Source organism: Oryctolagus cuniculus, chromosome 7, assembly GCF_051225735.1.
Source record: "Oryctolagus cuniculus isolate XC-2025 breed Fujian yellow rabbit chromosome 7, ASM5122573v1, whole genome shotgun sequence".
Lineage (NCBI taxonomy): Eukaryota > Metazoa > Chordata > Mammalia > Lagomorpha > Leporidae > Oryctolagus > Oryctolagus cuniculus.
In genome coordinates, this window is record NC_142873.1 from 43286174 (window position 1) to 43308954 (window position 22781).

General features: G+C 59.5%; 1 protein-coding gene across 20 annotated transcripts in view; it reads left to right on the forward strand.

Moving 5' to 3' along the window:
- ARHGEF2 (Rho/Rac guanine nucleotide exchange factor 2) overlaps positions 1-19129 on the forward strand; it is a 52215-nt gene extending 33086 nt beyond the window's left edge. For 7 of the 20 annotated variants that reach the window (XM_017345801.4, XM_070077567.1, XM_051858569.3 and 4 more), the window contains 21 exons: positions 3256-3400; positions 5292-5359; positions 5611-5674; positions 6231-6360; positions 6521-6630; positions 6729-6875; positions 7687-7937; positions 8135-8260; positions 8451-8568; positions 8703-8951; positions 11536-11612; positions 12214-12383; positions 13450-13517; positions 15691-15891; positions 16170-16289; positions 16416-16483; positions 16571-16606; positions 16778-16828; positions 16962-17405; positions 17571-17754; positions 18009-19129. In XM_017345801.4, coding sequence (XP_017201290.1) covers positions 3256-3400; positions 5292-5359; positions 5611-5674; positions 6231-6360; positions 6521-6630; positions 6729-6875; positions 7687-7937; positions 8135-8260; positions 8451-8568; positions 8703-8951; positions 11536-11612; positions 12214-12383; positions 13450-13517; positions 15691-15891; positions 16170-16289; positions 16416-16483; positions 16571-16606; positions 16778-16828; positions 16962-17405; positions 17571-17754; positions 18009-18082 — 2901 coding nt within the window. In that variant the 3' untranslated portion in view covers positions 18083-19129. Of the gene's footprint in view, positions 1-111; positions 136-881; positions 1022-2884; positions 3040-3255; positions 3401-5291; positions 5360-5610; positions 5675-6230; positions 6361-6520; positions 6631-6728; positions 6876-7686; positions 7938-8134; positions 8261-8450; positions 8569-8702; positions 8952-11535; positions 11613-12213; positions 12384-13449; positions 13518-15690; positions 15892-16169; positions 16315-16415; positions 16484-16570; positions 16607-16777; positions 16829-16961; positions 17406-17570; positions 17755-18008 lie in introns of those variants that run through there. The other 13 variants (XM_089299846.1, XM_089299845.1, XM_089299847.1 and 10 more) reach the window with 10 other exon arrangements.
- Positions 19130-22781: the final 3652 nt, after the last annotated feature.

Sequence of the window (22781 nt, forward strand, 5' to 3'; positions counted from 1 at the left end):
CTTCCAGCCTGCGGTAGGAGATGGAGAGCAGAGGGGGACACTGCCTGCCTGTGAGCTTTGCAGCGGTCAGCCGCGGGGCCTCCTGCCATTGGTCCATCTTTCTCTCCCCAGTGTGGCTGAGATAGTGGGAGGAAGGTTTGTCTTTGGACCTTCCAAGGAAACCCTCATGGTCTAAGCTCAGCTCGGGGGGGGGGGGGGGGAGGAGGAAGGAGAGAGCAGCCTGCAGGACCTGTAACAGCAAGGAAGAGGTTGCAGAGCAGGGACGGGTGCTGCTCAGATCCTGTGACTTGGCGTTTATCCATCCATCCTTCCTTGCTTGCTTCCTTTCCTTCATTGACAAACACTTATTAAGTGCCTGTTGTATACCAGGTGCTGTGTTCACTGCTTTAATGTTCTTTATCTGAAGGCTATGAGCGAGAAAGTCATCCCAGGGGTCTGTGAAAAAAGGCAGAATGAGTTGATGCCAGACTGCAGAGGGCTGAACCCCGAAGGAAGGGTCTCTGGGTGCTGGGGGGTGGGGGGTGGGGGCTGTGGGTTGTGGAGTGACCAGCCATGCCCTGTGTCAGGTTGTTTTGGCTGACAGATTGGGGCCTGGAGGGGAAGGCTCTGCTGGGGACGGGGTCCACGAGAGACCTATGTGGTGACCTTCAGAACACCTAGAAAAGAGCGGGCCTGGCCCGCTCCCTCGTGGCTGGAGCAGGCACCCCTGGTGAGGCCTGGGGCAGACACAGGCCACCTCTGAGACAATAGTGCTAGGCTGTGCCAGGGCTGCCTGCTGCTGGCCGCGCCCCTGCTGGGATGTGCTGCCGCTGTGGCTGCTGCCCGCTGCTGGCCCACCTAGAGAAGGGGTCGCTTCCAGAGAGGGTGAGTGCCAGGAGGTCCCAGAAGGCAGTGCGCAGCACACCTGGGCCACCCAGAGGGCCTCGATGCCGGGGAGGGGCCAGGCCACTGAGGACCCCTTTCTCTGGCTGCTTCAGCCCTCTCCCCACTTTTGCCACTCCCGTCCAAGCTGGCCGGGCAGGTGAGTGCTCCCAGGGGGCGGAGGGCAGGTGTGGACAGTGCTGCAGGGATCCCGCGCCAGGCGCGGTGGCGTTTTTCAGACTGTTTTCAAGCGTGCTTGTCTGCCTGCTTTTACTTCAAGGTTAACAAGTGCTTCCACTTTGGAGTTGTGTCAGAAGGCCAGGAAGGGTGGGAGAGCAGGGAGAAAGGAGAGTGCATGGGAGCGGGAAGAAATCAGCGCACTTGCTGGTGGAGATGCTGTACCGTTGTGTTTTTGTGTGTGTGTGTGTGTGTGTGTGTGTGTGTTTTTTTTTTTTTTTTTTTTTTTAAGAGAGAGAGACAGAGAGAAAGGTCTTCCTTTGCCGTTGGTTCACCCTCCAATGGCCGCCACAGCTGGCGCGCTGCGGCCGGTGCACCGCGCTGATCCGAAGGCAGGAGCCAGGTGCTTCTCCTGGTTTCCCATGGGGTGCAGGGCCCAAGGACTTGGGCCATCCTCCACTGCACTCCCTGGCCACAGCAGAGAGCTGGCCTGGAAGAGGGGCAACCGGGACAGAATCCGGCACCCTGACCGGAACTAGAACCCGGTGTGCCGGCGCCACTAGGTGGAGGATTAGCCTAGTGAGCCGCAGGGCCGGCCACTGTTGTTATTTAGAGGTGAACGGGACCCTCTGAAGACATTCAGTCAACGAAAGAGCTGCCATTTAGAACCAGACAGATGGAGGTTCCACCAAAGAGAGGGCTTGGGGGTGATCCTGACCCAGAGGACCGGGTGCTAGGGGTGAGAGGCAGACAGGGGGTGCATGCCTGAGGTGCCGGTGCGGGGAGGGGGCAGGGAGCAGAGGTGGGGGCTTCCCCCAGATGAGAAGGGAGGACCTAGCCGGAGACCAGGCAGGAGGAAGAGGAGGAAGGAGGAGCGGGATGAGCAGAAGCAGAGGAAAGAATGGGGATGGGGGTGGGGGTGGGGAGGGTTCCTGGGTGGGGAGAGGTGAAGGCTGCAAACCTGGAACTTCTGAGCAGGGGCAGGAGAGAAGGCACCAGGGCCAGCAGGAAGCTCTGAGGCCCGAGGGCACCGCAGTGCCCTGTGGCCCCTGCACTGTTGACTCAGCCCCTCAGCACTTCCCTTTTCTGCACTAAGCACCAGGCCCTGGGTGGCCCTTCCCCTCCCCCACCTCCTCACTGCTAGTGGAGAGGCAGGTCGGGAAGCCTCAGAGCCAGTGGTCTTTCGGGGCCTCTGCTCCTGGCCTGCAGGAGTGGAGGGGAGGCCCAGAGACCTGGGCTGGCTTTGGGGAAGCTCGGGAGGTCAGGGACAAGGCCTTGGCCCGCGGGGCCCTTGGGTAGTGGGAGACTGGAGAGCTGAGATGGGGACAGCCCTTCACTAGGGCTGGGAGAGAGGTGGAGGGATGTGAGAAGGGACTTTCTGGGGTGACAGAGATTGGCTGTGAAGAAGCCAGCGGTCCCAGGTTCTGTCTCTGGAGGGAGGTAGGGGAGGAGTAAAAGTTAGACTGCAAGAGAGATTTTTCTGTCCGGTGTCCGGAGCAACTGGCCAAGCTTACTCCCTTAGGATGCCCAGGGGAGGGGTAACCCAGGGAAACCAGGCCTTGCTGCCTGCAGGTCATCGGGGGGCACGCAGCCTCCTCCTTGGCTGCGTGTTGAGGGAAGAGTTAGGGTCTGGGAGCCTGACCTCTGGGCTGGAGGTGGCAATGGGGGCATTGTACCCTCTTCAGCCAGTCTGCTAGGGGCCCTCCTGCCCGCCCATTCCTACCCCCCCCTCCCGTGACAGCCACAGAGACAGCGGCTCCAACACCGGTTGTCATGGTTATGAGAGGAGCTAACTCCCGTAGATTGGAAAGCGCTGGTGAGCTGGCACCCTCCGCTTCGCCTGCTCTCCCTTCCTCTCTGCGCATCTTCCCCCGGCACGGGAGGAGAGAGTACAGCAGCTCGGGGGCGAGCAGAGCTGGGGCTGGGAGGTGGAGTGAGGACGCCGAGACCTAAGCCAGGGAGATGAGCGGCAACAGGAGGCAGCCCAGCCGCAGGGGCCAGGTGGGTCCGGGGCCCAGGGGCAGGCCTCCCGGAGCCTGGCCTGGCCACTCCTGGACGGCTGCGTGTAGCCCTGCGGAGGGTTCTGCTTTAGGAACTGGTGCCGTCCGGGGCAGGCGTTTCTTCCTCGCCATTGCCTGTCTTTCTCGGCACCTTCCAGCCTTACATCCTACCTCTCTCTCTCTCTCTCTCTCTCTCTCTCTCTCAACCCTCCTGCAGACCCGGGAGAAGGAGAAGATGAAGGAAGCCAAGGATGCCCGCTACACCAATGGGCACCTCTTCACCACCATCTCCGTGTCGGGCATGACCATGTGCTATGCCTGTAACAAGAGCATCACAGCCAAGGAGGCCCTCATCTGCCCGAGTGAGTTGTTCGGACCCCGAGTATCGCTCAGACGCGGTGCCCTGTGACCCCGATCTTCCCGCCTGTCCTTTTTGCCTTGGTCCGCCAGGGCCGCTCTCCTCTTGGAGCCGCAGCCGCAGCCGGGCCCCCTTGCTCCCTTTGCTCCCACGGGGAGGGGGGTGGCTGGTGGGATGTGACATAAGCAGGACTAGCTGGGAATGTGGGAGGCGAGGCCCTGCCGCCCCCCCCCCCCCCGCAGCTGTCACCCACTGGGCATCCCCCTTGCTCCCTGAACAGCTGCTGAGGGTTAGGGGAACTGGTGGGGGAAGGAGCAGGAATGCCGTGTGTGTGTGTGTGTGTGTGTGTGTGTGTGTGCAGGGGGCGCAGCCTTCCAGCTGGTGCTGCCCGTCTTCTGGGCAAGACTTCAGGGTCGCCTTGCCCCTCGCTGCTCACGGAGCCTCAGTTCTCTGTGGTTTCCAGCACAGGACAGGATGAGGCCCCCTGGGGTCTCACGGTTCTAGGGGGAAGGGGGAATACGGCGGCCTGCAGGGGGCAGGAGTCGGAACTGCCTATCTCCAGACGTCCGGTCTGAGGGTAGCCCCCTATTGGGGAGTGTAAGCACGGAATCCCTGCCTTCCCCTGCCTTCCCTGGAGGCCCTGGCCTGCCCCGCCCCCAGCACCTCCTGGCTTTATGGCAGAGCTGCTGCAGGGATTGTGAGTGGCAGCCTGGGAGCAGGACAGAGGCTTCACCTGTAAACCCCCGTGGGGACGTGGGGACGTGGGGAAGGAACCCCGAGAGCCGACCCATGAGGCCTCCCTGCTTCCTCGCCGCTCAGTTTAGTTAAGAGGATGAAGAGGGAACCCCATCTCATCCCTCCAGAGACCTGACAGAGTCCCCAATCCGGAAGCTTGTTGCCAGGGGAACAGGGCGGGCGGCGCTATTTTGAGAGCAGGTGGAAAGTGGAGGTTCGATCCAGAGACACTAGGTGTTGGGGGTGGGAGCAGGGGCCGGGGAGGCAGGGAGCTGTAGCTCTCACCTCTGTCTGTGCCCTCCGCCCCACCCTGCTTGCCTTGTATTTGTGGAAGTGAGCGCGGTGCTGGGTATTGTCTGAAGGAGTTAGCAGAGCTTCCGGTGTTGCTGGGCAGGGGAGGGGAAACGGGAGGGCCAAGGGCTGAAGGCCCCTCTGGGAAGCGGGAAGCGGACAGCAAGGAAAGGGCCGGCCAAGGGTGCCCAGGCCCAGCCCCCTCCTCCTTTCCTCTCCTCTCCTTCCCTGGGGCTGGGGGCGGGGAGGATGGGGGAGAAGCAGATGGAATGTGGGAGCTGTGGGCTTGCCTTAGCTGGGGGGAACAGGACTCCCTGGGCCTGGAGAGAGAAGGCAGATGAGTTGGTGCAGAAGGCAGCGCAGGGCACAGGCTGCCCCCACTCTGCTGCTGGACCCCCAAGCCTTAGAAGTGCCTGGGCCCAGAGTCCAAGGCATGCTGGGAGTGGGGAGGCAGCAGGAGTGTGGCCTTGGGAGTCTGGTTCGAATCCAGTGCTGCTGCTGGCAGGTGACTGGAAGAGGAGCATAATTGAATTTCTCCCAAAGGATTAGGCACAGGTGGAACACTCAGTACTGGGAGAATGTGTGTTTCCCACTCTGGTCTCCTGGCCCCTGGCCCAGCTGCCCTGTCTTCTGTTCCTTGGGGGGCCTTTCTTCCCTCCACCAGTCCCAGCCACCTTTGCACCTCTTCTCTCTAGACCCCCCTCACACCACCCCTCCTGCTGGCTTAATTTCCCTAAACATCCATACCCCTTCTCACTTCATTTCCTGCTGGCAGGAAGAGGGAGGTGGGAGGAGAGGGGCTGGGGTGGGGGTGAGTCCCCTCCTGTACCACCCGACCCTCCCTTCACCCTCTCTACCCACCCTCCCAGCCTGCAATGTGACTATCCACAACCGCTGTAAAGACACCCTCGCCAACTGTACCAAGGTCAAGCAGAAGGTGAGAGGGTGGGGAGGGCAGCGGGCTGGGGGAGAGGGTAGTGAGCGTGCGGTACCCTCTTCCATTCATCCCTACCCTGTGTGCCTCAAGCCCTGTCCTCACCATGGGCAGCCCAGACCCTCAGCCCCAGGCCTCCTGCTGCACCTGCTGCAAATGCAGCCCCGCAGCCCTGGGCCACAGCGCCAGTGCCTCCCCGTGCCTGTGGGGGCGACCCGTGGGTGATGGCTGTTCTTGGTGTCTCTGTCTTGCAGCAACAGAAAGCTGCCCTGCTGAAGAACAACACTGCCTTGCAGTCTGTGTCTCTCCGCAGTAAGAGTGAGTAGTGGCCCCAGGAAGACCCCGGACCCCAGGCTGCTCGGCCCGTGGGCTCTGCTGCCCCCCTGAGGTCACTCACAGGCACAACACCGCTCTCCTCCTTGGGGAGCTGGGAGCAGGGACACGGGATAGTCCAGACCCTCTGGCTCAGAGCCTGGACAGGAGGACCCAAATGGGGTTGAGGCTTGGGATGGCCAGTCCCCTGAGCCCGGCCGCACCCCTGTGCTGTTGCTGATGTGCTCAGCATTGGCGACCTGTCATGGCTCGATTCAGACAGCATTGTTCCAGGGGAGCCAGGTGCTAGGGCAAAAAGAGCCGAGCCCCAGACCCTGCTCATCCACTGGCCGAATCCCCGCCCCTTGTTGAGCTTCACTTTGCTCATGGGCTTGCTCCCAGAAAGAGACAAGACAAGGTTCTTGGGGAGCATTGAAGTAAGGTGGCTTTGTCCTCACCGCTGCCACCACGTCCCCTGGACAAGAGCCGAGGAAGCTGGGAGGCCTGTGTCCTGCGAAGGCACCAGTGTTAACATTTGCCCTCTTGGTCTCTGCACCCCCAGCCACCATCCGAGAGCGGCCCAGCTCTGCCATCTACCCCTCGGACAGCTTCCGGCAGTCCCTCCTTGGCTCCCGCCGCGGCCGCACCTCCCTGTCCTTAGCCAAGAGCGTGTCCACCACCAATATTGCTGGGTGAGCCCCTGCTTGGGAACGGGGCAGCCAGGCGGGCCAAGAGCGCGGCAGTGGAGCCTGAGGTGGGGGGCGCGGAACGGTCCTTTGACATGGGGTGGGGGGAGGCTGCCTCTGGGATCCTGGCTGTGCTGGGGGATGCCAACAGCCCCAATTCCTTCAGCCATTTCAACGATGAGTCTCCCCTGGGGCTGCGCCGCATCCTCTCGCAGTCCACGGACTCCCTCAACGTGCGGAACCGGACGCTGTCGGTGGAATCCCTCATTGACGAAGGTGGGTGGGTTGGCGAGGAGCGGCAGCTGGGAAGCAGCCTGGCAGGGGGTCCCGGGAGGAGGACTCGGCTCTGAGTTGCTGCCCCGGCTCGTGCCCAGGTGCAGAGGTGATCTACAATGAGCTGATGAGTGACTTTGAGATGGACGAGAAGGACTTCGCAGCTGATTCCTGGAGCCTGGCCGTGGACGGCAGCTTCCTGCAGCAGCACAAAAAGGAGGTGATGAAGCAGCAGGATGTCATCTATGGTGAGCCAAGTCCGCCCTCGCATCCCTGCCTTCACCAGGTCCTGCCCGTCACATCCTCTCTGCCCACCACCACCTGTCGAGGCCCTTCCCCTCTTTCCCTGCGGGTCGCCGTGCTGCTGCCTGGCAGCCCAGTGCAACCACTGTTGCTGTCGGTCTCCGAGGCCCTGTCTTTGTCCTTTCTCCAATTCCTTCCTCAGTCTTTTAATATTTATTTTATTTATTTGAAAGGCAGAGTTACAAAGAGGAGAGATAGCAAGGGGGAAATCTTCTGCCTGCTGGTTCACTCCCCAAATGGCCACGATGGCCAGGGCTGGGCCAGGTCAAAGCCAGGAGCCAGCAGCTTCCTCTGGCTTTCTCAGTGTGGGTGCTGGGGCCCAAGCACTTGGGCCATCCTCTGCTGCTTTCCCAGGCACATTAGCAGGGACCTGGTTCAGAAGTGGAGCATCTGGGACTTAAACTGGCATCCATATGGGATGCCGGCATCGCAGATGGGAGCCTAACCCATTACCTGTTAACACCACAGTGCCAGCCCGCAGTCTTTGTTCTGTGCTTATCCCGGAGCTAGGGAAAGCCGGACGTGTGGAAGACAACGTGGTCCTTGCTCTGAAACAACTTACAGCTTGCAATGCCAAAGCATAACTACAGATAAAAGATTATTAGAGAATGACCTAAGATCCTAGTAATGCAGAATGTTAAGCTGGTCTGGGCCTTGAAGACCTGTGGGTGCCCTGAGGTCCCTATTAGCCTGCAGCACCCCACCCACAGTGGCCATGCCAGGCGGAGGAGGCCAGATGTCCCGTTGTGCCCACAGAGCTAATCCAGACAGAGCTGCACCACGTGAGGACGCTGAAGATCATGACCCGCCTCTTCCGCACGGGGATGCTGGAAGAGCTGCAGCTGGAGCCCGGAGTGGTCCAGGGCCTGTTCCCCTGCGTGGACGAGCTGAGCGACATCCACACGCGCTTCCTCAGCCAGCTGCTGGAGCGCCGCCGCCAGGCCCTGTGCCCTGGAAGCACCCGCAACTTCGTCATCCACCGCCTGGGTGACCTGCTCATCAACCAGGTGGGACGAGTTCCTGGAAGGACGGGTAGCCAGGGTGGACAAACTGGACGGGCTGGGGAAAGGGGTCGTGGTGTCCGGGGGCGAGCTGGCGAGGCGGGAAGCTGGCCCGTGTGGCAGGAGGCCGGAGGTGGGTCCAAGGGAGAGGGTGTGACATGGGGGAGTGGGGGGTGCTGACACAGTCTGTCCCCGATGTCCAGTTCTCCGGCCCCAGCGCGGAGCAGATGCGGAAGACCTACTCGGAGTTCTGCAGCCGCCACACCAAGGCCTTGAAGCTCTATAAGGAGCTGTATGCCCGGGACAAACGCTTCCAGCAGTTCATCCGGGTGAGCGAAGCCCTCCAGGTGTGGGGGGGCAGTCGGGGTCCGAGCCCGTGTGTGCCCGTCCACTCGCAGGCGCCGTCGGCTTCGGCATTGAGGCAGCCCTCTGTGACAGGGCAGGGCCCTGTGGGTGCCCAGGCACGGCGGACTCCTCTGGTTGGCCCCCATGGCCCTGAACCCCGCCTCTTCCTTGCAGAAAGTGACCCGCTCTGCGGTGCTAAAGCGGCATGGGGTGCAGGAGTGCATCCTACTGGTGACTCAGCGCATCACCAAGTACCCGGTGCTCATCAGCCGCATCCTGCAGCACGCCCACGGTGAGGGGGAGGGGCAGCGAGAGAGGGCTCCCTGGGATGACCCCAGGGAACTGGGGCTGGGGGCATGGGGTGAGCTCAAGACCCGCTGGGAATTGGGCTGGAATGAAGCCCGCTGTGCCGACCCCCGGTGCCAGGAGTGGAGGAGGAGCGCCAGGACCTGACGACCGCGCTGGGGCTGGTGAAGGAGCTGCTGTCCAACGTGGACCAGGATGTGCACGAGCTGGAGAAAGGGGCCCGGCTGCAGGAGATCTACAACCGCATGGACCCCCGCGCCCAGGCCCCGGTGCCTGGCAAGGGCCCCTTCGGCCGAGAGGAGCTTCTGCGGCGCAAGCTCATCCACGACGGCTGCCTGCTCTGGAAGACGGCAACGGGGCGTTTCAAAGGTCAGCGCCCGCCTGGCCGAGCGGCGCAAGTGCAGGGGCGGAGGGGTGGGAGCCGCGTCCCACCCAGCCCATAGGACCCCGCTCCATGTGGCCCACGCCAAGGAGCTGGCTCGCTGCGGGGAAAAACGTAGTGTCCGGTGCAGCAGAAGTGTGAATTCTGCGTTTAAGTTCAGGGACTGTACTAGGGCTTCTTAGCACTGTAGACGCCTTTCTCGGGTCCTGGCCTGCCCAGAGAACTACCAGTTTTAATGGAAAAGACAGATTCTCAGACCAGAGGGTGAGATCGGGCTGCAGGTTCCCCCGCGCTGGAGTCTCAGGGCTGAGGAGAGACCAGGCACTTTGGGAGCCTGGCCAGGGAAAGGCCCAGAAGAGGGAGGGGACCGAGCCTGGAGCAGGATGGGCAGGTGCAGAGGAAAGAACAGGGCAGAGGGAGCATGTTGAGGGCCCGGGCACACGTTCCCGGCTCTTTCCGGAATTTGCCTGCACTGGCAAGAAAGCAGCAGCTCCTTGGCTCTGTGAGGGACGGAAGTGAAGGGTGATGGGTGTGGCCAGTGGCCACCCGGGCCTTGGGGCCCATTTCGTGCAGTCCTGCTCCCTGGGCGTGGAGGGTACCCATCCTTACACCAGCCTCTCTCCTCCATCCCTTTCCCTCCTTCCCATCCCTCCCACGCAGCAGCTAAGAATATAAACCATGGGGGGTTAAAAATAGCAAGGCGGGAGGGCTGCATTTCTGAAGCACTTAGCAGAAGCCTTTCCCTGCTGTGTGCCCGCAGCTCAGTAAAACCCCCAAGGGCGAGGGGCGAGCCTGTGTTTCCCTGACTTTGACACCAAGTGTTGTAGAGCCGACCTTGGTTGCCTCCCTCAGTCTACAGAGTGTAGGACTCTGTGGGATCTGAGAGCCGGATAGGAGAGGAGCAGGCAGATGAGGGAAGGTGTCCTGCTTAGCGGTGGAGGGACTGTGGGGTCTGGCATTCTCCAGGTGTTAGGTCTGGGCTAAGGGACTGGAAACCTCGGGGCCCTGTTGCTCTGCGAATCCTGACCACTCTGGCCCAGTCTGGGGCCTTTTCAGGCAAAAGGATGCGTTCGTGTATCGCAGTAGTAGATACAGCCGTCCTCGCAGCCTTGGCGCTTGCAGGGCCCGGAAGCACCACAGTGGGTTTCCTGGGTGTCCCTGGCCCCTAAGGTAGGAAACCTGAAGCAGCTGCCTAGGAGGTTTCCTCCAAGGTCCTCGCTAGCCCAGGGGCCCGTTCTGTCTGATCCTGCATCTATCTTTCTTTTTAAAAAAAAAGATTTATTTTTTATTTGAAAGGCAGAGTTACAAAGAGAGATAGAGAGACAGAGAGAGAGAGAATCCGCTGATTCACTCCCCAAATGGCCACAATGGCCAGGAGGAAGTTAGGAGCCTGGAGCTTCTGGGTCTCCCACATGGGTACAGGGGTCCAAGCGCTTGGGCCATCTTCTGCTGATTTCCCCAGGGCTATTAGCAGAGAGCTGGATCGGAAGTGGAGCAGCCGGGTCTCAAACCGATGCCCATATGGGATGCCAACTTCCCAGGTGGAGGCTTAGCCTTCTATGCCCTGGCGCTGGCCTCGTGTGTTTTTACCCCTACCATGTTCCTGAGCTATAAGAACAGGAAGAGGTCGCAAAAATTAAAAAAAAAAAAAAATGGAATGAGGGGATGTCATTATGTTCTTAAAACTGTGTATATGAGGCCGGCGCCGCGGCTCACTAGGCTAATCCTCCACCTTGCGGCGCCGGCACACCGGGTTCTAGTCCCGGTCAGGGCGCCGGATTCTGTCCCGGTTGCCCCTCTTCCAGGCCAGCTCTCTGCTGTGGCCCCGGAGTGCAGTGGTGGATGGCCCAAGTCCTTGGGCCCTGCACCCCATGGGAGACCAGGAGAAGCACCTGGCTCCTGGCTTCGGATCAGCGTGGTGTGCCGGCCGCAGCACGCTGGCCGCGGCGGCCATTGGAGGGTGAACCAACGGCAAAGGAAGACCTTTCTCTCTCTGTCTCTCTCTCTCACTGTCCACTCTGCCCGTCAAAAAAAAAAAAAAAAAAAAAAAAATGTGTGTATATGAAATCTATTCCCAGTAAATAAATAAGAGGAGGGGCCGGCACCGTGGCTCACTTGGTTAATCCTCCGCCTGCAGTGCCAGCATCCCATATGGGTGCCGATTCTAGTCCTGGTTGCTCCTCTTCCAGTCCAGCTCTATGCTGTGGTCCGGGAAGGCAGTGGAGGATGGCCCAAGTGCTTGGGCCCCTGCACCCGCATGGGAGACCAGGAAGAAGCACCTGGCTCCTGGCTTCGGATCAGCGTAGCACCAGCCATAGCGGCCATTTGGGGAGTGAACCAATGGAAGGAAGACCTTTCTTTCTCTCTGTTTCTCACTGTCTGTAACTCTACCTGTCAAATAAAAATAAATAAATAAATAAATAAATAGAAAAAAACGGAGAGACGGAAGAGAGGCCACAGGACGGGGGAGCGGCGCCCTCAGCCCGTGGGGTAGGCCCGGGCCTTGGCAGAGCCTGAAGCAGCCGCGCAGGCCCCGTAGGGCTGACCTCTCCCGTGCTTATCCCTTTCCAGACGTGCTGCTGCTGCTCATGACCGACGTGCTGGTGTTCCTCCAGGAGAAGGACCAGAAGTACATCTTCCCCGCCCTGGTGAGTCCTCTGTGCTTTCTCAGCACAGTCAAGGGTTTCAGGGTCCCCCTGCCCATCCCCCACTTTCCTCTGCACGCCCTGCAGAGCCCTGGAGTGCCCCATAGCCCAGCAGCCATCTCTGCCGCGGATGCACAGACTGTCTCGCCATGAGTCCCTGAACGATGCCGCGTAGCGACTGTTCCTACACCACGTACAGGGTATTAGGCGTAGTGAGTGACCTGGACACGATTTCAAAGCAGACAGGAGCTGGGCTTAGGTTCATGTAAACACTGCCCCGTGTTGTATAAGGAACGTGAGCATCCTGGGCGTCTTGTGTTCACGGGGGTCCTGGATGAGTCCCCCACAGACCACTGCGGGTCGCCCACGTTGCACTATAGTAATCAAAGGCAAGGTGAGCTAACAGGAGTCGCACCTGCCATGGAGGCCTGTGATCATCCCCAAGTGGAGCGCAGAGCAAAGGGAGCTGCGTCTCAGTCCCGCCTGGCCCCCACCAAGCCTGGGTTCTTCCCTCGTACCGCAGAGCGGCTTCCGTCTGCCGAGACTGCAGTGTCCGAGGGCCGGGAATCCCCGGGCTCAACCCTTCCCCTCCTCTGCCTGGCAGGACAAGTCGTCAGTGGTGTCCCTGCAGAATCTGATTGTCCGGGACATCGCCAACCAGGAGAAAGGCATGTTTCTGATCAGCGCGGCCCCTCCTGAGATGTACGAGGTGCACACCGCGTCCCGGGACGACCGGAGCACCTGGATCCGCGTCATCCAGCAGAGCGTGCGCGTGTGAGTGTGCGCCCTGGGAGCAGAACAGCCGCGGGCCGGGCCGGGCGGCTGCTGTGCTGCACGTCCTAGCGTCGTCGTAGTTCCCAGGGTAGCGTGAGCGGACAAGAAACCAGGGACCGTGAGCTGTCCCCGGGGGCGTAGCTGCCGGCCGACAGGACAAGCTCAGCTGCGTTAGCGTCAGGGTCTGCAGGCAGGCGGCGCGTATGCCGGTTGCATCTCACTTTCCCTGTATTTCCTAAAGAGGATAACGAAGGTACGGACCCCAGCAAGTGTCCTGAGAGTCGCTGCGGCAGCAGGCGGGACCGGGCCAGCGCCCGCCCGGCCCATGCCCCACGCGTGGGTTCTCCAAGATTTGTGCCTGAAGAAGGAACTCTTAATTTGGATTAAAAAAAATTTTTTTTAGCTGTCAAGGATTGCCTTCTTCTAGTATGTAAACCTGTTTTGTTTTTGTTTTTGTTTTTGTTTTTGTTTTACTTAAATTTAGACTTTTTTTTCAGTTTAGACTTTTGAACATGTTTTTCAGAAACGCATACGAAAATATGAAATCGTCTGTTTTAGGAGAAAAACACCCGTCCCACCGACAATGGATTCTCTTAGTAGTATAGATATTTGTTATCAGGAAAATTATGATTAACATTAGTTACATTTGATTCATTGACCTTCTGTCTCGGTCAAAACACTACTGCATTTCATTTACTCATAACCAAAAACAAAAAACAAAAACAACAACGTGAGGGCGTCATTAGCCTCCTTTTTCAGACGAGCAAGTAGAGCAGCCGCCCCCTGGTAAATGGTGGAGCTGGGACTTGAACCTGGGTTTGCTTGGTGCCAGAGCCTGTACTTGGCCCTCCGCTCCGTGCTGCCTTTCCAGGTGACCTTTGGAGAGGTGCACAGCAGGAAATGCAGACAGTCGGTGCTAAGAACAGGGGAGAGTCGAGAGAGAGTGCGGCCAGGGCATGCGGCCGAGGGTGTTCGCAGAAGAGGGGAGACTAGGAGGCGTTTGGGAAGGCCCAGGGCCGATGTCTGGCCGGCGTCCTGACTGTGTTCCCTGCCTCTGCCCGGCCAGATGCCCCTCCAGGGAGGACTTCCCCCTGATTGAGACGGAAGACGAGGCTTACCTACGGCGAATCAAGAGTAAGTCCGCCCACTGGGAGCTCGCTAAACGGCATGTGATAGTTCATGTAGTAGAGTCTACAGTTAATGAAGAGGCGCACCGCCCTGGGCACCCGGCCTGGTCGGTAGACGCAGGTTGAGATGCCTGCATCCATGGTGGGGCCTGGGTCTGATGCCTGGCTCCCTCCAGACTCCGGCTTCCTGCTGGTGAAGGCCCTGGCTTGACAGCAGGGCCCCCTGCCACCCACGTGGGAGACCCGGATGGAGTTCCAGGCTCCTGGCTTCAGCCTGGCCCAGCCCCAGCTGTTGCGGGCATTTGAGAAATGAATCAATGGATGGAAAAATCTCTCTCTGTTACTCTGCCTTTCAAATCAATTCAATAAACAAGCTTAAGAAAAGACATCATTGAAGGAGCAGTCAGAATTAAAACAGAGGGAGAAGGTCTCTATGGAACCTTCTGAAGTAGGAAGCTCAGAGTAGCGGTGCAGCATTGCCGCCTCTGACGTGAAGCGTCCATCTCTGTCCACAGTGGCTGCCGCAGCTCCCACTGTCACATTTACATCGCAGCTTGCAGGGGTGAAGTAAATCCCCATTTCTAGAATTGAACATGGCAGCATCTAATCACAAGTCGGGCTGGGGAGCATGGTCATGAACTGGGCCACCGTGCACCCTGGTGAAGCCTGTGTGCAGCTCTCTACTGAAGGTCAGGAGGAACAAACCCTGGTGGACAGTCCAGCCCACAGTCGTCTCAGTTTTTTAAATGTTTATTTACCTTCATCTACTTGAAAGGCAGAGAGACACAGAGAGACCTTGCATCTGCTGGTTCACTCTTCAAATGCCCACAATAGGACTGGGCCAATCCAAAGCCAGGAGCCTGGAACTCCATCTGGGTCTCCCACGTGGGTGGCAGAGACCCAAGCATCTTATTTATTTTATTTTGAAAGACAGAGTTAGAGAGGTCTTCCATTCGCTGTTTTACTCCCCAAATGGCCACAATGGCTGGGGCTGGATGAGGCCGAAGCCAGGAGCCAGGAGCTGCTTCTGGGTCTCCCACATGGGTGGCAGGGGCCCAGGCACTTGCGCCATCCTCCACTGCCTTCCCAGGCACATGAACAGGGAGCTAGACCAGAAGCGGAGCAGCTGGGACTTGAATGAGCGCCCATATGGGATGCTGGTGCTGCAAGCAGTGGCTTAATGCACTACACACAGCGCCGGCCCCCAGAGACCCAAGCATTTGAACCATCATCCACTGCCTCCTCGGGTGCTTTAGTAGGAAGCTGGATCAGAAGCAGAGTAGCTAAGATTCAGATCGCACTCTGATATGGGATGTAAGTGTCCCAAGTGGTGGCTTAACCCACTGAGTGACAACACTCACCCCGTTTTTATTTTTTATTCATTTATTTTTAACTTTTTTGACAGAGTTAGACAGTGAGAGAGAGAGAGAAAGGTCTTCCTTCTGTTGGTTCACCCCCCCAAATGGCTGCTACGGCTGGTGCACTGCGCCGATCCAAAGCCAGGAGCCAGGTGCTTCCTCCTGGTCTCCCATGCGGGTGCAGGGCCCAAGGACTTGGGCCCTCCTCCACTGCCTTCCCAGGGCACAGCAGAGAGCTGGACTGGAAGAGGGGCAACCAGGACTAGAACCGGCGCCCATATGGGATGCCAGTGCTGCAGGCAGAGGATTAACCAAAAAGTGAGCCATGGCGTCGGCCCCCATTTTTATTTTTAAAGTACAGTCTGGGGAGGGGTTGGTCTGGTTGGTTGAGACATCAGTTCAGATGCCCACGTCTCACCAGGGTGCTTGGAGTCAAGTTCCTGGCTCTGCTCCCAATTCCAGCTCTCTGTGGGAGTGCACCCTGCAGGGCAGCAGGTGGTGGCTCACGGAGCCGGGTTCCTGCCACCCCCGTAGGGGACCTGGATGGAGTTCTCAGCTCCCAGCTTTTTGGTCTGACCCGTTCCCAGAGGATGCTGCAGGGGTGTGAACCAGCAGATGGAAGGGATCTCTCTCTCCGTCTCTCAAATGAGTTTAAAGACAAAACAGGACATGTGTTCCTTTTCCCTCAAAAACGTCTGTTCTTCATAAATGCCACAAAAGCCACACTTGAGTGCTGCCACCCTGCCCGTGGGGCCGCCCCTCTGTCCCCCCTACCCCCACTGCTGCCTCCCACGTGCTCACCTGTCCCCCCCCCCCCCCCAGTGGAGCTGCAACAGAAGGACCGGGCGCTGGTGGAGCTGCTACAGGAGAAGGTTGGACTGTTTGCCGAGATGACGCACTTCCAGGCCGAGGAGGATGGCGGGAGCGGGATGCCCCTGCCCACCCTGCCCAGGGGCCTCTTCCGCTCCGAGTCCCTCGAGTCCCCTCGAGGCGAGCGGCTGCTGCAGGATGCCATCCGAGAGGGTGAGTGCGCTCCCGGGGAGAAATCCAGGGGCACGTACCCACTGGCCCAGAATAAGGACATGTGGCCAGACCTGGACACACAGACAAGGCTTGTCAGCCCCCAGTGTCCCCGAGTACCAGTTCTGGGGCAGGAGGCTTGGTCCCTGCCACCGGGCAACAGCTCTAGGGCTGCCCCTTCACTCTCCTGGCCGCCCAAATGTGCCCCGTGTGCTGGGTGATTGGCGCCCTGTAGCGGGTTCCGTGTCACTGCGCGCTCACCAGGTCCTCTGTCCCCTCAGTGGAGGGCCTGAAGGACCTGCTCGTGGGGCCTGGAGTGGAGCAGCTCTGGACGCCTCGGGAACCCACCCTGCCCTTGGAACCAGACAGCGGTGGTAACACGAGCCCTGGGGTCACTGCCAGTGAGTGCCAGGGCAGGGGACCAAGGTAGTAGGTGGGAGGGGCTGAGGAGAAGGGGCAGTCCCGGGGACTGAGGGTTGCTGGGATCCTGCGAGGGTGAGCTGAGCCCTGCCCTGTCACGTCTGCAGACGGTGAGGCCAGGACCTTCAACGGCTCCATTGAGCTCTGCAGAGCCGACTCGGACTCCAGCCAGAAGGTGGGTCCCCGAGAGACTGCGGGGTGGGAAAGGGAGACGCCAGGGCGGGACTTGCACACCTGCTGACCCCTACCCTCCTTTCTGCAGGATCGAAATGGAAACCAGCTGAGAGCTCCCCAGGAGGTGAGTTGGGGATGGGACGGTACAGGTGACTGAAGGGCAGGTCTCGGGGAAACTGGGGTGCGGGGCAGAGTCTGGACTTCAGAGGTCTCCCTGGATACTGCTGCCCAGCTTCCGGGCAGTTCTCCATCCTGAAACTCAGGCCTTGTTCCCACCTCCCTTGTCTGTTCCCAGGAGGTGTTACAGCGACTGGTCAACCTCTACGGACTCCTGCATGGCCTCCAGGTCAGTGGGACAAGGGGAGGAGCCAGTCGAGTCCTGGCCCTCGGGTGCCGGTGCAGGCAGAGGGGCAGGATGAGGGGGAAGGAGAGCGAAAACAGGTTTCTGGTATACCCTCTGGTGCCCGTTCCTCCAACAGGCAGCTGTGGCTCAGCAAGACACCCTGATGGAAGCCCGGTTCCCCGAGGGCCCTGAGCGGCGGGAGAAGCTGTCCCGAGCCAACTCGCGGGATGGGGACGCCGGCAGGGCCGGGGCTGGCCCTGTGGCTCCTGAGAAGCAGGCCACGGAACTGGCGCTGCTGCAGCGGCAGCACGCATTGCTGCAGGAGGAGCTGCGGCGCTGCCGGCGCCTGGGGGAGGAGCGGGCGACCGAGGCTGGCAGCCTAGAAGCCCGGCTCCGCGAGAGCGAGCAGGCCCGGGCCCTGCTGGAGCGGGAGGCTGAGGAGGCCCGCAGGCAGCTGGCCGCCCTGGGCCACACAGAGCCGCTCCCGGTGGAGGCGCCCTGGGCCCGTAGGCCCCTGGATCCCCGGCGGCGCAGCCTCCCTGCGGGAGACGCCCTGTACTTGAGCTTCACCCCACCACAGGTGAGGCGCTGGGAGGGGGGGACGTACCTGAGACAGACAGGAGGGCCCGGAGAACCTAAGCAGCCAGGGTAGTGATGCTGATTGAGTGGTGGGGGGTTCAGTGGGCCCTGGCTTGGCAGAGCCTGCCCTCACCGCCCTGCTCAGCCCCTGGCCTGCTGTCCACAGCCCAACCGAGGCCACGACCGCCTGGACCTGCCCGTGACCATCCGCTCCGTACATCGACCCTTTGAGGACCGAGAGAGGCAGGAGCTAGGTAGCCCTGAGGAGCGGCTGCAGGACAGCAGTGACGCTGACACCGGCAGTGAGGAAGAAGGAAGCAGCCGGCTGTCTCCACCCCACAGTCCCCGAGGTGAGAGCCCTTGACCTGGGGCTTGTGCGTGGGCCCGCAGTCCCTCTCGGAAGGGCCGTGGAGTTCTGGGTCCCCAGGAGGCATAAGGGGGATACTCTGAAAATGCCTTGGATTTTCTGTATACCTCCAGGTATGCCAAGTGCATGCAGGAGGTTCCCCCTCCGCCCTGTGAGCAGAGAGGGAGGCGCCAAGGGAGGGGCGTGGCTCCTCCAGGGGAGACTGCTCACTCGCTGGCTTTGCCCTGTCCCCCTCAGACTTCACCCGAATGCAGGACATCCCGGAGGAGACGGAGAGCCGCGATGGGGAGCCTATAGCTTCTGAGAGCTAAGGACGCCCTCCCCGCTGCCCTGTGCCCCACTGGAGACTGCTGGGGGCCACACTCGGGAACTCCACTCTGCCAATGACGAGGGAACATTGCAAAGAACTGTTGACTGTCCTTGCCAGCTTCCGGGCTCCTTGGATACCTGGGGCCATTTAGGAAGCCGGGAGTCGGGGGGATATTAGGCCACGGTCCCCACGGGGGGCATCCGGAAGCTATACCACAGATGCCAACTTTTCATGCCTTCTTCCCTCTACTTTAGGAAAATTTATTTATTTATTGTTTATTAGTTATTGGGGGGGAGAGGGGAAATTTAAAGGACCAGGGACATGGGAACCAAGCCATAGGGGTCGGGGGCCTTGTCCTTTAACACTACCGGGGTGAAACCAGGCTTAACCACGCCGTACGCCCCACCCGCTCCCCCGTCTGAGGAGGGGCTGCAGCTGCAGGACCCTGCGGCCCCCTCAGGGGGCTCGGGGTGGGGCCGTGGCCTGCTCCCTCTCCCTCTCCCCACAACCTCATACTGCTGATCCCCCTCTCCCCGCCCCCCCGCGGAAGTCCCAGGGAGACCCTCCGGCTTACTGGGGCCCCTGGACTAGAGACTGGGTGGCCCTCGTGGTTTGTGGGGTGGGGGGAGGGAAACCCACAGGGACCAGAATGTTTGTTGTTCTGTTCTTTTCTTTTTTTTGTACCAAAGCCGGCTGCACGTGTTCTATATTTTTAAGAGAAGAATGTAGGCAATTAGGGACTGTAGCCTTCCAGCTGCACATCTGTGAACCTGGGGAGGGGGTACACAGTGACTGCTCCCCACGCCTGCAGCAATGGGCACCCATCTGACCTCTCCCCCAGCCTCCTGGGGAAAAGTTCAAGGTGGGGTCGGGGAATCGCCACGAACCCTTGGCCTCATCTCCCACCTCAGCAACCGTGCCCTGAAACCTCAGCGTGAATTTGGGGTTTTCTCATCAGACCCCAGTGCCCACCAGCTCCAGTCATTTTTCTGCCAATTTGATTGTTAAGGAAAAAAAAATCAGGGAAAATTAAAGACCTGGAACCCCATGAGGTGCTGTCTCTCCTGATGTCTGCCAGTTGTGAGGGCGACGGTGGTGGGTGGCCAGTGCCGGAACTACCTCATCTGGGCCATCTCTGCCTCACTGGCAAGAGGGCCACTGAGAGAAGAGCATGCTGGGATGCCTTTTTTTTTTTTTTTTAAGATTTATTTATTTATTTATTTGAAAGGCAGAGTTACAGAGAGGCAGAAACAGAAAGACGTCGATCTTCCACCTGCAGGTTCACTCTCCAGATGGCCACAATGGCCGGAGCTGTGCCGATCAGGAACCCTGGTTCTTTTGGGTCTCCTACTAGGGTGCAAGGGCTCAAGGCACTGGGCCGTCTTCTGCTGCTTTCCCAGGCCATAGCAGAGCAGAGCACTAGATTGGAAGTGGAGCAGCTGGGACTCGAACTGCTGCCCATACGGGATGCTGGCACTGCAGGTGGTGGCTTTACCTGCTGCACCACAGCGCTGACCTTTTTGGTTTTCTTTAAACTTCACAAATCTGAGGATAAAATGAAGAACACCTGGTCAGATTCCAGAGGCTGTTGGGGATTCTAAGACCAGAAAAAGTGTTTGCATCTTACCTTCGGATGTGGCGTCGGTGGGCACACTTGCTGCTACCTCCTCCCCCGCCCTGCCCTGGCTCATTTTATAGGGCCAGAGCCCGGGGTGACCCGTCCCAGGGGTGACCGGCTTCACTTCCTGGGTCTGGTTGAGGCCCTCCTCTTGGGCCAGGAGAGGAGGGAAGGCGTGTGCATCCCCCTCGGTGCCTGTTGGGTGGGAGGATGGAGCTCGGGACGTGCCCGGAGAGGGGAGTGGAAACTGCAGCATCTGGCCTTGATAAGCTGCTCTCATCCTCTGCCGCAGGGGTGGGGCTGGCTGGCCTCTGGGCAGTCACTGGGTCTGGCCCAGCCAAGGCAACCGCAGGCGGGACTTGAAATTCAATAAATCTGTAGCAAATTTATTTTTTTTTTAAATTCATTTATTTGAAAGAGTTATGAGGCTGGCGCCACGGCTCGCTAGGCTAATCTTTGGCCTGCAGCGCCGGCACCCCGGGTTCTAGTCCCATTTGGGGCGCCAGGTTGTGTCACGGTTGCTCCTCTTCCAGTCCAGCTCTCTGCTGTGGCCCGGGAGTGCAGTGGAGGATGGCCCAAGTGCTTGAGCCCTGCACCTGCATGGGAGACCAGGAGGAAGTACCTGGCTCCTGGCTTCAGATCAGTGTGGTGTGCCGGCCGCAGCGGCCATTGGAGGGTGAACCAATGGCAAAGGAAGACCTTCCTCTCTGTCTCTCTCACTGTCCACTCTGCCTGCCAAAAAAAAAAAAAAAAGCTACAGAGAGATCTCCATCCACTGGCTGGCTTCTCCCCAGATGGCTGCAGTGGCCGGGGCTGCACTGGGCAAGGCCAGAGCCAGGAGCCTGGAACTCCATCTGGGTCTGCCACGGAGGGTGCAGGTGCCCAGGCTCTTGGGCCATCCTCCACTGCTTCCCCAGATGCGTTAGCAGAAAGCTGGATTGGAACTGTTGCAGTTTGGCTCAAACTGGTGCTCGTGTGGGAAGCTGGTGTCACAGATGGCAGCTTAACCCACTGTGCCACAGCACCAACACTGCAGGCTAATTTTTAGGTTGATCCTTTTTTAAAAAAAATGTTATTTATTTGAGAGGCAGAGGTGGGGTTGGGGTGGTGGTCTTCCATCCTCTGGTTCACTCCCCAAATGGCTGCATTAGCAGGAGCTGGGCCGATCTGAAGCCAGGAGTTTCCTCCAGGTCTCCCACACAGGTGCAGGGGCCCAAGCACTTGGGCCATCTTCTACTGCTTTCCCAGGCCATAGCAGAGAGCTGGATCAGAAGTGGAGCAGCCGGGACTTGAACCGATGCCCATATGGGATGCTGGCACTGTAGGGGGTGGCTTTACCTGCTGTGCCACAGCGCTGACCCCGTAAGTTGATTTTTTTAATAACCCATGAATGGTATAAATAGCCAAATGGTCCTTAGCAGAAAAAAGGATTACCCCAGCTCTATGGGAATCCTGGGAGGCTACAATTGTTGTGACTACTCACAGGGTCACCTGGGTGCAGAAGGGCTGCCAGGCCCAGCTGGGTGGGTCAGGAAGGGGCCAGCCTGCCTCATTCCAGAACTCCACTCCTAACCCCCCCACCCCGCCCTGCCTCCCAGCTCTGCCTAAAAATACCAGCACTGTAGGTTCCCAGAACAACCGTGCCTCTGCAGCTGTTACGTCAGCTGGAAGCAGCTGGGACCCAAAACTGTGAGGGTGGAGTGGTGGGAGGGAGATGGGCAGTGGTGGCGTGGGAGGGAGATGGGCAGTGGTGGCGTGGGAGGGAGATGGGCAGTGGTGGCGTGGGAGGGGATAGTAGCGTCCAAAGACCACCAAGCCAGGGGAGGGGCCAAGTTTCCCCAACCTGCCCTGTGGACCCAGTGAGTTGTGCTGGGCAGGGAGGAAGCGGGGAACCCTGGAGACAGGTCCCAGAGTTCCTGGATTGCCGGGCCTGTGCTGCCCATTCACTGGACCCCCTTTCTCTGTGTCCCACCCCACATGGGGTCCAACAACCAGGCCCCTCCTGAACCCCACCTTGTGTGTGTGTGTGTGTGTGTTAAGATTTATTTTATTTGAAAGAACTGGAGAGAGAGATCTTCCATTCACTGGTTCACTCCCCAAATGGCTGCAATGGCCAGAGCTGGGCCAGGCCATGGCAAAGCCAGAAGCCAGGAGCTTCTGGGTCTCCCACATGGGTGCAAGAGCCCAGGCACTTGGGCCATGCTCCACTGCTTTCCCAGGCACAATAGCAGGGTGCTAGATTGGAAGTGGAGCAACAAGGACTCAAACTGACACCCATATCGGATATCAGTGCTGCAGACGGTGGCTTAACCTGCTACGCCATAGCGCCGACCCTCTGAATTCCACTTTGGAGCGGCCCCCCCATCGCAGTTGCAAAGCTTCGTCTTTCTGCTCTAGGGAGCCAGGGTCCAGCTTCTCCCCAAAATGCTGCCTCCTTCCCACTCAGAAATGAGCTGGGCCCACATTTACCAGCCCCTCCTCCTCATCCCTTCACCCTCCATGTCCCCCACCCACACCCGCCCAAGGACCATGGGTCCACGCACAGTCACTCATCTCTGACCTGGACCTGTGTGGATTCGGTCAATATTTACCTTGAGTCCCACACTCAGAGATGCCTCCCAGGGAGCCAATATCCGGAGTGCAGCCAGAAGCTGCTGGGGGCGGGAGGAGGGGGTGCTTCACTGGGGCAGAGAGGGTTTTCCATCCTGAACTGGCCAGGAGCAGCCCGGAAGTTTTGGAACCAGTTTAAACATTATCAAGGAGAGGAAATTAAACATCAAGAAGCCAATTAAATCTCTCTCCTGTTGCCTGAGCTGCTGCGAATCTGGCAGGTGGCAGAGACTTCTGCCCAGCCACGGACTGGACCTGGGGCAGGGCCCCCGCAGGTGCCACAGCCTCCTGATAGGCCAGGAGCAGGGGCCGTGGGAGGGGGGCCTCCACCCTGTCTTCCCTGCATCTCCTCTGATGCCCGCCCTTTATCACTCGGGTCTCAGGAATATGGAAGCCACCAGGGAACCCCTTGCCCTTGGAAACACATCTTCAAGTGGAGCTGGAAGGGGCAGCTCCTCCTTTTTTTTTTTTT